This window comes from Hydra vulgaris, chromosome 11, assembly GCF_038396675.1.
Source record: "Hydra vulgaris chromosome 11, alternate assembly HydraT2T_AEP".
In the NCBI taxonomy this organism is placed as follows: Eukaryota; Metazoa; Cnidaria; class Hydrozoa; order Anthoathecata; family Hydridae; genus Hydra; species Hydra vulgaris.
In genome coordinates, this window is record NC_088930.1 from 18,011,409 (window position 1) to 18,030,866 (window position 19,458).

The following is a 19,458-nucleotide window of genomic DNA, read 5'->3' on the forward strand; positions in this document are numbered from 1 at the left end:
AAAATAGACATTATATTTAATTTAATCCTATAGGAATGAAATAAATACTACGCAGATATTGCTGACGAAATCTTTAAATAGATATGTTACTTTGTGCAACAAAAATAACTCAACTATAATTTTTATCTCAAACGCATAAAAATGCAAATATCTCGATAAGAAGAAGTGCTTATATATTGGTTACATGTATTTGGAACGAGACTAACACTTTGAATCCGAGAAAATCGAAAATATGTTTTTAAACTTATTTTTTCTCTCAGAAATATACGTATTTTGTAAATAAAAAATGTTCTTGTACAAAACGTCAGATGAAACAAATGTTAAAGATTGATGAGGTATTTCTAGATAAGATTTGCTTTTTGGGCTGGATTAGATAACACCTAAATAATAACAAAAAAATAAGTTTTAATTTCTTCTTGCGCCGCCAAAGTATATGTTTAAAATTGAGAAAATTTTATAAAAGTAGGAGAGAAAATAATAAATGCGAAAAACGCAAGTAATCTTAACTTTTAAAAATGATTTTGTTGACAAACAAGACTGTTTGTTTAAAGTATGAGTTATTTAATCTTTGGTAAATAAAACTTAAGAAAGTTTTATTTACCAAAGATTAAATTACGAAGTAAAAAAAAATGCATCAAGTTATAAAAAAATAAAATTTTTTGAAAGTTTTAAACTTAATTTTAGAAATGCCGAATAACCGTAAAAAAAAATCTAAAAAAATTAAAGATGAAGAGCAGGTACCTACTTGTATACAACTCAAATGGTTTTATTATTGTTTAATTGGATTAGTTGCTTTCGCCATGTCGCGTTTTTTTATTTCGAATAATTCAGGATTGGTGCATAATCAAGCAAGTAGCGTGACAAATAATAGTACACCAAGAAGTTCAAGTTTACTTGAACAAATCCAAATGCGATCCTTAGAGGTTGATGGAAGAAATTTGACTCCCAGAGAGGTCCAAAGTAATAGCAAAAAAGTCAAAGTGTTTATTGTTGACAATTTTTTGTCTAACTTGGAGTGCGATGGCATTTCAAGTATTCATCTTAAAGTAATTAAAAGCGCTGAAGCATTTTCGCCTATCTTTTGTTTTTCCGGAATAAGTTCTTTTAGAAAATATTTGCATGATTCTGGATATATAGCACATGTTTCAGAGAATGATTTTACTGAAGGCACCACATGCATCAATGAAACATTTTCAGAGAATATTCGAAGAAAATTTAAATACAGTTATAGTACTTCTTTCTATAATGGTGAAAGTGAATTTTCACACACGCTTCAGAAAAGATTAGAAAGTGTTTCAAATTTGCTGCAAACCCACGGTGGAAAATATCAGGTGACGTCGTATCCAGAAGGAGTTGGTAGTTAATTAGTTTTTTTATTATTATTATAATTATAATAATTATTATTACTATTATTATTGATCCGTAGTTGTAACCGTTATGAAGCAAATCGCACTTTAAAATTCTTCGCTGTTGTCTATAAAAAGGCACCAATCATTAGGTCGGTAGTTTTCAAAACCCATCTGTTGCAAAATACCACCAACATTGTTATAATAGACTAAATCCTTTTTTTGAGAAAAATACTGTAACAGATTCTTTTTTGGGGTACAATTAAAAGTGATGTTGGTTTCCAGAATTAGCAAAATTTCTCTTTTAAACAAGATACTAAAGTTTAAAAGTCATTTTTTGGTAAGTTAAGGTCTCTTACTATGTCATTTAGTTCTTTCGGATTAAATGGTTGAGGTTTTGAAAAGCTACATTTGTAGTCTGGATTAGAGTCTTCACTTGGCGTATTATTTTCAGGTTCACAAAGATTTGGGTTATCAGAGGATTTAGTTGTGATGGATTGTACCTTACTTGATTTTGATTTAGCAAAAGATAAGTTAGTATATTCTGTTGAGCAGAAGATAAGTTAGTATACGACCACTTAAATTCAATTACCAGGGTTAATTCCGTTTATTTTAACAACGCAGAAATAACGATTGTCATGGTAATTTCTCGCCAAATCATGGGTTTTACGAACTGTATTGTATCCCTTTTTCCACTAGAACATAAATTAAGTATTAACAGTACGCAATTTTTACAAAGTCTTATATTGGTTTTCGATATTTTTCAAATATATACTCGCCACGTATATAGCAAAAACAACCTGGACTAAGCATACAGCATCTTCTTGACAAACTCATATTTAAAACAACAAGAAAATATATGTTAATGTCCTAAAAAAAATAGAAGTTGAAGGTAAAAAAATAGTAGTTAAAATAACCAGGCAAAAAAGTTACTGACCGAAATGTCTATTTAAGGCAGTAGCTCTTGTTTTCGAGTTTATATTTGTTATTTTTTGTATACAAAGTAAAAGATTTTAGGGTTGCATCGAGATACGAAGCTATGAACTTTTATAGATTTATGCTAATAAAACTAACTTTCACAAACAAATGTACACTAATTTGCCTTTGGATATTTTTTAAATAAATTTCTGAAAATTTATGCACATAATCATAGTTTTTTCAAAAAATCAAAACAATTAATAAATCTCAAAGGGTGAGGGTGAACAAGTTTTTGTTTTTTTTTATTTAAGTTTAGGCTAAAAAAAGTGACAAAGTACTGAATTAACAAGGCATTTAGGTACTGAAAAACTAGTTATTTCAAGAACATTTTTTATTTCAACACAATCAAATATACAATTTGTACAATTATTTATGCTCATTTTGTTGAAAAAATGTGATTTCGAAACTATATTTTGCTATGGCGCTATTTTAAAGTTATAAAAAAATATATTTTGCAATAGCTATCCTATATTTAAACTGTATTTTTTATTTTGCTGGAATGTAGAACTTTATTCATTGAAATGTATGTAAATTACCTAGTGTTACGCAATTGTAAAAGTGAAATGTCTTTTAGTATATAAAAAGTTTCAAATTGTAAAACTTATGATTCAAACTCATAAGTAAACAGCTTTAAAATGGTATTCAATTGATTTCATTAGCATCAGAGAAAAAAGAGCTTTAATCAATTTATAAAATTCATATTGTTGTATTTTCATTAAAATTAATTTTGGTACATTTTTTTTTGAAAGAAGTGTATAATTAATAACAACTCGGAAACTGTTATGCAACTTAATTATAATAATGATTTATAATATTGATAATATTTTAGCTTTTTTACATAGTTTATCACCTTCTGATGATACTCTCCAACCCCCATACCTTTTATGAGAAAAGACCCCCCTCATATTTGTAGAATAGCTTCTGGATGTGGTCCATAAATTACATCACGCTCTAGGGGTTTTTTAACAGAGTAATTAAAGTATTTTTAAAATGTCTAAATTATATAAATCTAGTTCACTAAAAACAAAATAGAAAAAAACATAAATATTTACTGCCGGATGGTCACAAGCAGATGAAATTGCTATTCGTAGAAGCACCTATGGTGTCACATGATAATAGTATTGCAGACAGTCACAGTCAATGTGAAAGTAAAACAGTTACATCAATATCATGTTATCATAGTGTTACAAAAATAAAGGATTAGTGATTACAAAAACTTTTGATTACAAAACAAAAAAAAGGGTTGGTGTAGTTGTACACTAATCCTAGGATATTCACTGAGATTCAGTCTGATTCATTTGCAAAAATTATTATTATAATTTATTATTGTTTCAATATTATTTTGAGTATTTTTTGCCAGTTTTAACTGTTAATTATGGGACCTTTTAGCTCAGTAGACTTTAGACATGTTTATATATAGTTTCATTTTTATTTTTATTATTTCATTTTATTTTTATTTTTATTATTCTAAGTTTTGATTTTAGAATTCAGATTCTGTATAACAGACTTATCAAAACATGAAACGTCATTGAACAATACCAATTTAGTTTAAGTGTTTTTCCGTTGTTCCGTTCGTAGTGGCCTGGAAACATTACTTGATGATTAGCGGCAGAAACAAATTATAAGAAGTTGATAAATATTGAAACTATTGATTTTATTACGTGGTCGGTAAACAAAATTTGGTATTATGGGGACATTAAAACGAGGCTACATAAAACTGGTCTAAACGAGGCTAATCTGTTCCAGAGTAACTTTTTGGAAATGGTTAAGCTTGTTGCTAAACATGCCTCAACACTTTTTAACCATTTACAGTATTGTAAACAGGCAAGTTTTAAAAAAAAATTGCAATGAGGAAACAAAAGCAGCAGAACTATGACACGACTGGAGTGGTTATGGTCGAGGCATTATGGTGACAATGGGTTCGAAAATAACAATAAACAAAACAATGAAAATAGTTGGTGTATTAATATAAACCAAAAAAGCAGGTATTATTAAAAGAGCTAGAGTGGTTTTATTAGAATTGGATTCTTTTTTAGATCAATTGTGTAACTGTGCACAATATATTCTCGATGGAGGCATTTTACAGTTAACTTCACAGTATCAGGCAATGATAAACTCCGTCGTCTTAAAAAATAGATTCAACAAGATAAAGTAAAAAAATTACAGTACTGAAAGTAGTGGTGTGACAAAATAGATTTACTCCGTTACAATACTTCGTTACTTTTTGCAGTACTTCTACGTGTAACGAGTTACATTTACAACGTAGTACTTTTACTTTTACTTTCGTTACTTTTCAGACTTGCTTACCTTATAACAAGTTAATTTTAGAAAAATAGTACAAAAGCACTTTTACAAAAATACTTTGAACTTTATTTGTTCGAATGAATTGAACAATAGGCACAATACCACAAAACCAGTACCTGTACCGATTGACGTTAGAGTCCACCCATGCGTCAAGACGTAACGCTACATTTTGAATACATTAGAAACGCAACCTAAATACACTACGCAAAAAGCAAACTTATTGTGTGTTTGGAAAATTATTCAAAAACGTTTACAACAAAACATAGCGATGCTCTTTCTGTTATGAAGATTCCTGCTCAATCTTTAAATATCGTGCAGTGTCAAACAAAGGTCTACATGGAGTATCTGCTGCTAGTTATAATAACTTTGAAAGAGAAAATACAGTTCCTTCTTTGCAACAGATCAATTAGTTGTTGCAAGCGAATAGTGATAAAAAATGGTTGCTCCTATAGCAGATTTAATCAGTAAAATATGAATGCAGAATTAATAGCAACAATTTACCATCAAAAAATTATGACAGTTTGGATGAAAGACCACAAACAAAAAAGAATTGATCTAGAATTTCCGAAGAATAAAGTTTTAACAGCAATTGCAGCTCGCTAAAAACAGTGGTAATGCAAGTACAAACTCAGCATATGAAGCAGCCATGTCAAAATTGAAGATTTTTTTTTTTCAATTTAAATTGCCACATGACATTTGTACTGATGCTGATAGCTTACAAATTAAGACATATATGTAATATACATATATATTTTACGTATATGTACATTACATATACATATAATGTATATGTAATATTCAATATCACAAATAGTGTAATAATATAAAAACTAATAAATAAAACATAATAAAATAATTTTTTTTTTAAAAGCCAGATTTAGATTGTAATACATATATGTATATGTATACATATATGTAATATAAATACAAACAGTGTCAGGTTCCAAATACATTAGCACAATCATAAGTCATGTTAACAGTTTCCAAAATTATAAAATTAAAACTGCTAAGGTGTCAATAACGATTTTATAGTTAGGAAGCATGTCTGTTTCAGTACTTACCAGAAGTAATGAATTGAGCAGGTATTGGCTCATGATATTTAAATTGATATTTAACTTTGAAAATGCTTGTTCACCATTAACTATGAATTTATATATGATTGCTAGATGTAATTTGTAAGTTAAATTTGTGCAGCAAACTAAATATAGATTACAAATTTTTCCAACATTTATATCATCTTCTGCTAACTTTATTACTGGATTTTGACAAAGTTCTTTATTTTTTCATATTTATTTTTTAATGACATATTAGCAAAAAAAGGCGATTATTTAATTTATTTTTAAGAAAAATGAACTCCTGAATATTCAGAATGTTCTATTAAATTTTTTTTTAGGTTATAAAAGTCATACTGATTGCAGCCTAGATTCTAAAATTTTAAATGATCGGTATGCAACCATTTTAATATACTTGCAAGATGTTAAAGAAGGGGGTGAAACAGTTTTTTCAAAACTAGGAATAAGGATAAAACCAAAAAAAGGAAGTTTAGTTATTTGGAACAATATGGATGCCTCAGGATATTGCTTGCTGTTATCTACCCATGAAGCTGCCAAAGTTATAAAAGGAAAAAAGTATATCCTTCAAAGATGGTATGTATACTAACAAATAATTTTCGCCATATTTAATGCAAGAATATCCTTAAATATACTCTCTAGTTTTCTTAAAAGAGTTAAATCCCTTTAAATTCAATATATTACTTTTGAAATAGTTCAGAAATATATCTAAGGTTTTTTATAAAAAATTTTGAAAATGTTTTTATTATGCAGTTTATCATTCTTTAGAAAATAAACTGACTATTTGACATTCTAAACGATATTTAGCGATGAAGCCATTTATGTCTTCTTGTTGTTTCGGCTCTAAATGTAGAAAGGTTTTCTGTTTATATAAGTATACTTAATTTTTGATGTAGGTATTACTACAAAAGATTTGAATCTCTTGGATTAAGATTACCTGAACCAAAGCTACCTAATCGCAAAATTGGCCAGCCTCGCATAACATGTGACCATTATGAAGAAGGATCGTGTAGATGGTACGACGAATGGGACTACCAGCATTTAATTCAGCACACCAAAACTTAGCTTCCTATAAGCAGTTGTTTGATAAGCTAAAATCTTTTGTAATAATATAGTGAACCATAAAACTTCCTATAAGTTAGTTAAGTTTTTTCTATAGCACTCATGCATACATGTAGGTGTTTACAAAATCTACCAAATCGGTAAAATAAAATTATACTATAAAAAACTTTTCTGAATTTAAATTTTTTTAGCTTTCTCATTGTGAACGAAATCAGGGTGTATGAAATTTTTGATAAATAAATGGACTGAACTATTAACTTTGGTAATGCTACTATGTTAGTTTTTTTCTTTTTATTCATATATTTTTACAACTACATAGTTTTAACAATAGGGTAGATTATGGTAATATGAGCACATTGGTAATATGAGTATACTTAAAAATTTCTTAGATGCAAGCAGTGAAGCTAAAGTTGCTTTGTATTTTTTGAATTGACTTTACGTGGTGATAACAGGAATCAGTACAATTAGCGTAAATTTATTTGCAGTAATTTGCGGCTATCATCTATTTAAAATGCTGTTAAGTTTTTTGCGTTGTTAAAATAATATCATCACCATGAATAAACCTGTGGCGCGAAATTTTGATGCTAAAGTTATAAAATTAATATTTTTTTATAAAGAAAAATATGTTAGCTAAAAATCTAATCCATTTTTATTTAAAAAAAAATGCATAGAAACATTTAGTTTCGACTTTATTTAAAGATGCCATATTTGTGTAATATGAGCATGCTCAAATTACTCAGCAGTAATTAATTTATTAGCAGTGATTTTAATTGCTTTTTGAAGAAAAAAAAAAACATAGTAAAAAATTTTGATATTTTAAAAATAGTAAATACTTTTCTGCAATTTAAATTCAAAAAAGTTGAAATATTGTTGTTTAAAGGTTTGAGCTTATAAAATTAAATTAATAACAAACTAATTTTTTGTTGTTGTTGTTGTTGGGGAAAACATAGCAGTTTTGTTTCAACAGAAAGTGGCTTAAAGTCTTTTAATGATAAGTTTTGTTAATAACGAATCATTATATTCCAAAAATTAGTTCTAATTATCAGGTTGGTATTTTTTTACTTAACTAATGTTGTTTTTTTACTTGGCTAATGTTATTTTTTGAGTTGATTTAAAGTGCTCATATTACCCATTGGCCTGGGTAATATGAGTACTTTTGCTACTTTTTAAAACCTTTGTGCTTTTAATAAAAAATTTTGTGTGCCCAAATATCTAATTGAATCATAGGTTGGGACCCCTAAAAATTGTTTTTTCGCAAAAATTTTGGATCTAGCATAATTATTTTTTAAAATATTCCAATTTTATATGCTTTTATTACAAATACAATCAAAAAGCTTCAAAAATAACGAAAATAATATTAAAATATATTTGGTGTACAAAGTAACATAAAGTAATATAGTATTAGAGTTTATATTTTGAAAAGAGAAGATAAGTAAAAAAAAATGGAAAAATTAACCCTTAGTTATGTAGTCAAGGGAAAGTCGTAAAAAACTGTGTGAAGTCTTGTCATTGAGAACTTTCATGAGTGCTGTTTCATGAAATTCTTTTTTCAAAGAATTTCATGAAACACTCACAGCTATTTAATTCATTACTTATTATATTTTTCAATATAATTAGTTGTGTTATTAGGCATGAAGCATAACACAAACATAACATATATATATATGTATGTATTATATACATCCTTGCTTATATGTATATACATCCTTGCTTATATGTATATACATCCTTGCTTATATATTTAAGTTTTGGATTTTTTCGGGACATATTTTTGATATTTTAATTACTCATAAGAAATTAGAAAATTTCCATATATTTAAGATGAGGTTTTTAAGATTGCTTTTTATGAAATATAAAATTTTCAGGAGAAATATTGAGGAAGTTTTGGTACCTATTTGTGATACAAATAGGTAAGGACCACGATATGCTATATAGAATTGGGATAATTGCCTTTTTTTCAAGGGTACTATATAGTTTCTAGTTGCTCTAGTAGGGTAAAGGAAGGTATGTTCGTGATAAATTAACTAGATGTGTAATTACAAAGTCAATTTCAGTAATTTTACTTAATTACTTTAATTGTTTGATGTACATAGAGTAAAGTTACTAGAATCTATGCAGTTTTGGGATTTTAAGTCCTTTGATAAGTTTTTATAAAAGCTCAAAAGTCATTGAGAAAAGTTAGGTAATTTTGTAATATGATATTTAATTTCGTGATAGTGGTTTGGTAATTTCGTGAATACACAATAATATTTAAATTTTTCTTTATTAATTAAGTATAACATCTGGTATAATATAACAAAAAATATCAACACTTGTTTTGAATTCATAACTATTCAATCAGACTTTAAGTTCATAAAATATAAATATAGTCAGGCTTATAAGTTAACAAAATTATAATAATACTTTCATTACTTTATATTTATATATAAAAAAAATATACTTTTAATATAGGTAGCTTAGAAAATAAAATAACAGACCTACAAAAAACTCTTAATATAATAACTATAATATTAACCATACTTATATCTGATTAACTTATTTTTCTAAATCACATTCTTGTTGACAACATGTATCACACATAAATACTTCACCAATGTCCTCATATGTTTGACAACTCTCATGATAAGGTACTAAACAATAGGAACACTGCACCCATTTTTTTCCATTTTTTTTTTTTACATCACTGTTGTAACTTTTTTTACAAACACCGCACTCCCAATCATCATCTTTTGAAGCATTTTTATTTTTTTTACTTTTTTTAGAACATACAGGAATAGAATCCTTTGAAGTTAATGGAATAGGTTGATCAGGAGGAGTCAATTTCGTGATAGTAATTTCGTGATAGTAGGTTATTTCGTGATAGGCTTTACTGCAAAAATATTTGCAGATTCGTATAGAGAAAGATATTATTATCATTTAACTATATAGTTATATCGTGCTTAAAACAATTTTTAATGTCATTATATTTAATAAAAGAAACATGATTAAAAATGTAAATTCATTTGAGGTGAAAACGTTAAGAAAATGTGTAACTGCGATAAGGAATCATAAGTTATAGGAAGTTAATAAAAAAACAAAAGTTTTACCATTAAATCAAGCATCTTTTCTAGTTTAATATTTAATAAAAATAATTTACTTACCTTAAAACACAAGTCTGGAAATAAAAATGTTGGACAAGTACTCCAAACAAATGTGCTGAACGCACGTTAAATAATGCTAAAGAATGTACAAACTGATAGTAAACAATTGACGTATCACACGCACCCAACGACTATTTGTGAATCGACAGTAGTACCCCGGGGTACCATTTGACGCAATTTCGATGTTTTTGACTAATAGGTATGTTCGCTACAAATGCCGAGCGAAATATCACGAAATTACATATATCACGAACATACCTTCCTTTACCCTACTAAATTTATTTACAATAGCTTTAAAAAAGTTATTTTATAAATCGACTTAAAACAGTTCCCATTTTAAGTTTGATCATAATAAAAATATGTTGATATGTATTGACTTGGTAAATGTTTAAAGCATTCATGTGGCTTAGTAACGGGTTTGTATGAGTAAGCTTGTCTTTATAAAGTATAATTCTTGAAAATAGTTTCCGCCGTCTACTTAATTTAGTTTTATGGGTACTTGCCCATGCTATATTGGCGTATGATAGATATCTGTGTATAAAGAAAAAAAATGTTTTAAGTTTTTAAACGATAAATAAGGTCTAGCTTTTGTATAGATGGCATTATTTGAGAGTTCCTTAATAAATTTTCGTCAAGAAATTTAGATAACGAGTTCGTTCAATAATTGTGTTGTATTAAGAGTTGGTAAAATTGATGGAATAGCTCTTTCCTATTCTTTCAAAATAGTTTAGAAAATACTGGGAGAATTGAGATTGATCTATAATTGTTTATTGCAAATGTATCTCCACCTTTATATATAGGTACAATTTTTGCTATTTTTAATTTGTCTGGGACAGATCCTTTTTCAATTGAAGAGTTGAAGATGTTAAAAATAAGCCTTTATATTGCAGAAAAAACATAAATTACAAGAATGTCGTTAATACCCTTCAAGGGTCGTATACCTTTTGATTGATTTGATTGCTGTTTCATCAAAGTATAGATCACTATCTGGCAATGAACTCTAAAAGTTACTAAAATAATTTTGAAAGATTTTTCTGAGCCTTTTGTTTTTGATGCCAGGTTTAGACCAGTGTTTACAAAGATTGAATATTTCTGATATATATATTTTTGTTTTTGTACTCAATATCGTTATCCGTTATTCTAGATGGTAAAATTTCAGAAACTATTTTATTTTTACAAATGATTTCTTTCGTAACTTCCCTCGTTTTCTTTATGTTTCCATTTTAATGTTTTAATTGTTCAGAAAAATATTTTTTTGATTAATTTTTTTATTTTTTCAAACAGATTTTTAAATTCTATATAAATATTATAATTAGCTTGGTTTCTGTTTTTTAAATACTTAATGTACAATTTTTTTTTTGAAGATTTAGTTATTCCGCATGTAATCCAAGGGCATTTTAAATAATTTGTCTTAATTTCTATTTCTCCTATTGGGAAATGTTTGTTCAAGAAATATTCAAGAAATATTCAAAAAAGATGTTGAAAAAACAAAAAAGTAACTAACATTACATGCCAATACAAATAAAAATAAAAAAAACAAGAACAATTAAACGATGAGGTAATTAGTAATAACTAAGATAATGTAAATTCGAATTTAAAGCAAAAATTATCACTGATCTGGAAAATTTTGAAAATGAACTATTCCATTTAATTAAAACAGTTAAGATTCGGTATTTAAGTTACAAAAAGAATTAAAGTTAGGTATTAAAAAGTAAATCAAACCTTAAAGTTTATATAAATTTGTAGTCATTTATATTTACAATTTTTAAAGAAAACGTTTCATGGGCAGCTCACATTAACGCTATCAACACTAAAATTTAGTTCCGTGCAAAAGCAAAAGAAACGTCAACTTTTTTTCTGTTTTTTAACGTATAGATTTTCATAAGCTTTCTAAAATCAGTGGCGTTACTTCAAATTCTGGGCTTCTCTGCAAGATTTTCAAAATGGCTAAGTCCTTGCAACGACAATTTATCTCTGCAAATTGGTCAATGAGCTGATCAACATCCATGACCTTGATATTAATGCTCAACAAGGCTAAACCATTAAGAGGTTCTTGACCAGTCAAATTACAAACCGAATTACGAAGACAATTTTTTGTGAACTTAGAAAAATAAAAATAATTTTCAGGCTTGAAAATGAGCTTATATTTTTACTGAAACTTACAAATTTTTACTATAAAATAGTTTTAATAATATTGAAACTAATTTATGGAAAATTTTTTGATGCTGTTTTAAAGCAAAATAGATATGCTACCAAATACTGTCTTAAAGACAGTATTTGGTAGCATATCCATTTGGCTTTAAAACAGCATCACATAGACGCAGTGGCAAATTGTGATGCTGTTTTAAAACATCACAATTCACAAATACAGTGAGGGGCTAGGGCTATTTGAAAACAGAAGGCCTTTTTCCATGTCATTAATCAAAGAATTTTTTTTTCCTTTAAAAGTACTTTTTTATTAAACCTTGACCCCAAAATTGCGGGGCCTGAGTTATAGCCCCCCTCCTTTTTAGCTTCACCTTAATCCAGCGCTGCAGAAACGAGGCATCGAATCAACTAAATTTATAAAGTTATCCTTAGTAATATTATGCTAACATTTTTTACTCAAAACAAATTGTCTTAAATGATTGATTTTTTGCCAACAAATTGCTGGTAGATGTACTTTTAAACGTGCTCAGTAAGATTAAGATCTGGGCTCAATAAAGGTCATTAAAAACTTTGTGATTTTTTGTGATTTAAAATATTTTTTAACAGATTAATGGTTTGGATTATTATCTTTTTGTAAGATTCATTTGCAAGTCATTTTTGAGATTATTCTTTTTTTGTGACATTCTTTGCTTACATGTCTTATCGCTAAATCGGTTTTTTATTTAAGGTCGATGTTTTTAGCAACTGGGTTTTTAAACTGTTTTCCAAATCTTTAGGGCTTTCACACAGTAATTAACAATATCATTGATTATACAAATTGTTTGTTCGTGTGGTAATGATAGTATTTAAATTAACTATTAATAAGTTTTATATTAACATTTAAAATAATAACTGTCATAATATTAACATTTTTTATGTTAATATTTTTTATGTGCAACTATCTATATTAAGAACAAGACTTTTGAATTTTATCTTTAAAAAAATTATATGGTCTCGAAGAGTAACTAAAGTGTGTTTTGCAATTAATTTGTTTTATATATAAAAACGGCGATAAGAAATAGAGAATTAAGTTCATTGGTAAGTGTAATGTTTTCTGTAAACCGTGTAAAAACGAAACTTTTGTGTTTTAGCATAAATAACATGTTAGCATAGATATTTTAACTTGGTAAATATTTAGTATTTATTTTTTCAAAAATGGGTTTAGTATGGATGAGTTTGTTTTAATGATGTATTACACTAGAGGCATGTTTTTGTCGTCAATAACGCCTACAAAAGACAAAAAATTATAAATTATTTTAGTCTTTTGTGTGCTTCTCCCTACAATGTTAACGTATGTAAAATAGCAATGTAAAAAAGAAAAATTAGGTTCAAAATTTTTTGTAATAATATTGGTTTAGCTGTAAAAGTATACCGAAGTTTATAGATAAAAAGTATACCGAGGTTTATATATACAGTAGCGTACAAAAGTTTAGAAACGTCAACTTTTTTTTCAGTTTTTAACGCATAACTTTTCACAAACTTTCCTAAATAAGTTGATATTTTTTTCGAAATGTGGTTTATATTAGATTATATTAAATTTTTCAGAACAGTGATACATGTTCTAAAGGTCATGCAGGTCCATAAAATATGAAGGACTCTGAATTAATTTTAAAGCTCTTGATATTTTTGGCATTAACGACGTCAGACGGCAAGTTATTTCGAATATTAACCACCCTGAGTGAGAAAGAATATTTACGGACATCGTGCGTATATTTTAGTTTGCGTAATTTGAATTTGTAACCTCGAGTGTAAATATAGTTGTTTATTAAAAAGAAACTTTATATATATAGGCAAACTAAATTATTCAGAATTTTGTAACATGTAACCATGTCTTGCTTAAGGCAAAGAACTTCTAGCAGTTCCAAACCAAAAATTTTAAATCTGTTAAAATATAAAAGAAGTTAATAGGTTAGCCATTCTCATGGTAAAACGTCTTTGCACTCTCTCCACTGCTTTGTTCATTTCAGTGCGGTTTGGCAACCGAACCGAAAAGCATTATTCTAAAATCGGTCTTATTTAGTGTAGGCTTTTACAATAACACGTTGATCACAACTTTTATTGTTTTAATTCAAAAAACAAATCACTAAAAATGATTATATAACAATTAGTTAAAGTTTAATTATTTTTCTAAAAAGATTTCCGTGCAAATGTTTAAAAATAGGTTTTTGCATTTAATCTGGTGGTTTTTTGCATGAATCTCATTCGTCAAAGTCTGGTTTGTTTGCCGCGTATATCTAAATGTGGTTTGTTTGCCGCGTTTGATCTGTACAATGTCAACGATTGGTTACCGACAACTTTTTTTACCCATATATAAAGTCACGTCATTTGATTAAACGTTTATGATTAGTAAATTGTTTTAAACACGCGAGTTTAAAACACTTCGTGTCATAAAACGCAGGAAGGGTCACCAACAGCACTACTATTAACACTATTAAGTAGCGTATTATTATATAGAGATCGGTATAGCAATTTATAATATAAGTTAGATCAAATTTCGCAGGTCATGTCTGTTCATTACAGGTAAGACCCGCAGACACCCCTATGATATATATATATATATATATATATATATATATATATATATATATATATATATATATATATATATATATATATATATATATATATATATATATATATATATATGATATTATATATTATATAAATATATATATATAACTAATGGATCTTAAAATTTTATATGTATAATTCAATTTTTTTAACCATCGCCAATGTAGAGACATTGAAATCAATTCCCAACTCTACCTTTATCTCCTGTAGATTATAGTTTCTGTTATCACCAATTAACTCATTAAGCTTATTCTTATTTCCTCAATACAACCTGACTGTCGAAAACCACCTCTAATACCAGGATTGATATTACCTGTTGATATATATCGATTGACCAGGCGTTGTATTGAAGTCTCACTTCTATGCACGAGATACTTCTTTTACACTTTCCGCTTCGTTAATTACAGGATTAATGATCAATTTTTTACTTCAACATTAATTTCTGAGCATTGTCTTTGTGCGTTATTCATTTTAGAGTTTTAAAAAATTAAAGAGAAAACTTAAATTGTATAAAAGGAAGTAATATTAAATAAAGCAATGAAAAGCAAAACTATTTATCATGATAACGAAAAACCGCCAGATTGAATGAAAAAAACCACCAGATTAAATGCAAAAAACCGCTAGATTAAATGAAAAAAGCCACCAGGTTTGTGCATAAAACCACCAGATTAAATGCAAATACTAGTATGAATCTCCTCAAATAAATCAAGGTTTTGTAAAACAAAGAAAAAATAAGTGCCAGATAATTTCTAAAATTTAACAACTCACTTTTTTTAAGATGTTAAAAATATTTGTAAAATTTTATAATTCAGTTACTAAATCATATTTTAAAAGCAAGGGAAAAGCTGAGGAAATTTCAAATGAAATAAAGAATTAGTTATAAAAGCTAAATGAAAATTAAATGGGAAACTAAATGACTTACAGAAAGATTTTTAAACGTTGCAATATTTTTTAAGCAGGAATAAATTACATTATGAAAAGATTTGTCAGCATAAAACTGTTAAAAACAAGCGTCGCTCTGGAAGACTTTAAGTTACAACTGAAACGGTTAATGGTTTGTTAGTAATATACCCCAAGAATAATCTTTGCAAAACTGCTGTCGAACATAATTCAAATATACATTAGTTTCATGGTACAAACTGTAGCCCCAATACAACTAAACATCGATTACGGGAAAAAAATCTGTCGATAGAAGTCCAATAGAAGATAATAAACTCCAATATATCAGTTAACTTTTGATATAAATGAAATCTCATGGCTTAAGTGTGTTTTAGTCGTGACAATGTGAGTCCTATTCATTGCATAGAAGGTATTATAGGCTAGAAAATTTATTTAGACTTTTTTGAAGAATTTATGGAGAATGTAATGGTAATTACATTCTTCTTAATGTCTTGAAGAGATGTCTTGAAGAATTTTATTGCGAGTCATTTTAATAAGATAGTAAATGTAAGCAAAATATTGCGAGTCATTTTAATGAGATAGTAAATGTAAGCAAAATATTGCGAGTCATTTTAATGAGATAGTAAATGTAAGCAAAATATTGCGAGCCAATTTAATGAGATGGTAAATGTAAGCAAAATATTGCGAGTCATTTTAATGAGATAGTAAATGTAAGCAAAATATTGCGAGCCATTTTAATGAGATGGTAAATGTAAGCAAAATATTGCGAGTCATTTTAATGAGATAGTAAATGTAAGCAAAATATTGCGAGTCATTTTAATGAGATAGTAAATGTAAGCAAAGTATTGCGAGTCATTTTAATGAGATAGTAAATGTAAGCAAAATATTGCGCGTCATTTTAATGAGATAGTAAATGTAAGCAAAATAAAACCTGAAATAATTAGTAGCATTGTTAAAATTTACACCAGTGGAAATAATGCTGATGTTTTAAAATGGTTCTTGATAATTGAAAATACAAAAGATTAATTATTTTGATTTGATATTAATGATTTTTACCCCTCAATGATGGCAGATACTTTATTTAAAGCAACTGAGTTTGCCAAAATCCATAATACAAAAAATGTATTATGGATATGTATTATATGTATTATGTATTTCAAAAAATTGCAAAAAAGACCTTAGTTTATTTTATTAAGAAAACGTGGATAAAGAAAAATATACATGACTGCTTTGATGTAACAGTTGGCAGTTATGACGGAGCAAAGCATAAGAGATTTGTTGGACTGTATATTTTAGATTTTTAAGTAAAACAACCAATATTAACGAATTTGGTCTTTACACCGATAATGGTTTAATATTATTGTCTAAAAAATATTGTCCGCAGCTTCATGAAATTAAAAAAGATTTGAAATTTATTAAAATGAGTGGCTTCCAAAAGGAAATAAGCATAAATTTAAAAATTGTAAAATTTCTTGATGTCACTCAAGAAATATTATTTTAGAAAGCTTATATGAATGAAAGTCTTTCAAAAAAAACCGTATTACAAACTATCGTATATTAACTCAAACTACTCAACCCAAATCTCAAAACAAATTTTTTTTAATATTGAATTGGTGAAACAGATTAAACGTATAATAATAATATTTCCTAAAGATATATATTAAACCTACAAGAAAAACTATTTTATGCAAAACATGCAAATACATCTCAATAACTTTTTCGGAAAATTTCTTTAAAAACTAACAATGCAACTGAAAATACAAAAGGTTATGTAAGAATTTGTTGACAAAACTTTAGTTGAAACCTATACAAAAGGAAAGTAAAAGCATTGAACAATTATATTGAACAATGTACAAGCATGTAAAAATTTTTAAAGTTTCGCTAAAATTAATTATGATACATGAACTCGAATCAAGATTGGTTCCACCAATTTGGAAAATAAAAAACTTGCTTTTTTTCCAATCCAATAATCAAGGAGATAAAATAACAATTTAAAACTGAATGGATGAAATTTAGCGATAAAAAAAAGAGTTACAAGTTGCAACCTGTTCACATAATACTCGGTGCTACTGATTATCAACAAGTAAAGATTACGTAATCTGCGGTTTACGGAAATGATCCGAATAAAAATCCTGGAGCTGAATTAACTAAATTAGGATCGGCTCTTTCTGGAAAAGAAAAATAACAAACAGGTATAATGCGTTGAACATATATTAAGTTAATAAATTGTTATATTGGCATTGAAATACTCTTATATTGGAGTTATAATTAGCGTTGTTTTTAAGCTAGATTTGCTAAAAGAAATATACTGCCGTTATATAAAAAAATAAACTTTGCTAACCTTATATTTAAAAGTATAATATTAAAAAAAACAAAAAATATTTACAATTAGTTAAATAATTACAAGTCTAAAAGTTTTGTACTTAAACTGTTAATAAAAGTAAATGCATCTAATATGGCAGAAGAAAACATATACCTAAACTTTTTATTCCTGTAATAGGTATAAGCGTTCTCAAACCCCTGTGTTTCTTAAATATATAATCTTTTGATCTTTCAAACAATATTGAACAGGCTTGGATAAGAGGTGACTCCGCAAAACTTTTGCCTTTGGAGAATAAACCAAAATACTAATAAAGTTAACCCGAATGATGTTCTGAATCAAGTATGATACTTGTATAACTAGTTGTAGACATTAAATTGCAAATCAAGGCTATTAATGTCAAATATTTTCATCAATTGGGTGTGACACATCAGGTATAATAATTATTTAAAGTAATACTCTTTAGAATTGATGAAATCCTGCATCTTTAAGTTTTTATTCCTTCCTTAGGCTTGAAATAAAAAGCCTGAAAGTCAAAGATTAAAACATAATCCATTTGTTTATCATTACACAAAGTTTTTAAATTTAGCTCATACATACTTGTGTAATACTTATGTAAAATTACATACATTTTTAACTTTGTATAAAAAACTGCTATTCCATTAGGGTGTATTGAGTTTCCCTTAATTTTTGAAATTGTAAAAAGAGTAGTTTTTTATTTGTGGGAAACAGTATTTAAACTTGGAAAAATTTTTGAAACAAAAAACATTTTAGATCGGTAATTTTGTCTTTGAAAAATTAATTACCCCCTAATATTAGCATAAAAAATCATTTCCAATTAAGTCAACCTGGGTATCAAAAAAAGCGTAATTAAAAGGATTTTAAAATTATTATTTGTTTTTTTAAAAAAATGAAGATTTTAGATTTTATTATAAAAAAATTACCAGGAGCATTTTCTAAGATAAGTTTTCTGAAAAAAAATCCTAATTTTTACAAAAACAAATATTATTTTAAAAATACTTATTTAATGACGCTTCTTTTGATAACCAGGTTATACTCTTTTTTTTCCCGGAAATGAGAAAAAGAAGCAGCATTATGACGATGTGATAAAGAAAAGTCCAACTATGTTTACGATGCGTTTTTGCACATTGTTTAAAAGAAAAAAGACATCATTGGAAGATCCGCCCCAGATATGGCAACAGTATTCTATACAAGGATGGACTTGAGATTTATAAAAATACAGAATAAAATCCTGAGAAAAAAACCTTAGGAGATGCTAATTTTGCAATTGATTTGATATATGGTTTCTAAGAAAGATCGGAAGTAAAATTTAATCCTAGAAGATGAAGGTTAATTCTAGAGTAGGATTAATTCTAGAATAAAAAGAGTTAATCCTAGAAGATAACTCATCGAGTACATTACTGCTCATAAATATGGAAAGATCTAGATTATTGCGATAACAATTAGCTAAAAAAAAATTGAGTTAAAGTTAAACCAGCAATCAACTTTAACACACAATCAAACAATGCAACTTATGCCTATATGAACAGTATGTAATAATATCTTACACCATTGATAAC

General features: G+C 27.3%; 1 protein-coding gene across 1 annotated transcript; it reads left to right on the forward strand.

Annotated features, from left to right (window-relative positions):
- The first annotated feature begins 609 nt into the window (after positions 1-609).
- Positions 610-6,839, forward strand: LOC100198447 (uncharacterized). The gene is made up of 3 exons (XM_065810325.1): positions 610-1,356; positions 6,022-6,274; positions 6,595-6,839. The coding sequence occupies exons 1-3, from the start codon at positions 687-689 to the stop codon at positions 6,761-6,763; spliced, it is 1,092 nt and encodes a 363-aa protein (XP_065666397.1). The 5' UTR covers positions 610-686; the 3' UTR covers positions 6,764-6,839.
- Positions 6,840-19,458: the final 12,619 nt, after the last annotated feature.

Coding starts and splice junctions, on each gene's coding strand:
- LOC100198447 (XM_065810325.1), top strand. CDS start 687: ATGCCGAATAACCGTAAAAAAAAATCTAAAAAAATTAAAGATGAAGAG. Junction 1,357..6,021: donor GTCGTATCCAGAAGGAGTTG/GTAGTTAATTAG, acceptor ATTTTTTTTTAG/GTTATAAAAGTCATACTGAT. Junction 6,275..6,594: donor AAGTATATCCTTCAAAGATG/GTATGTATACTA, acceptor TTTTTGATGTAG/GTATTACTACAAAAGATTTG.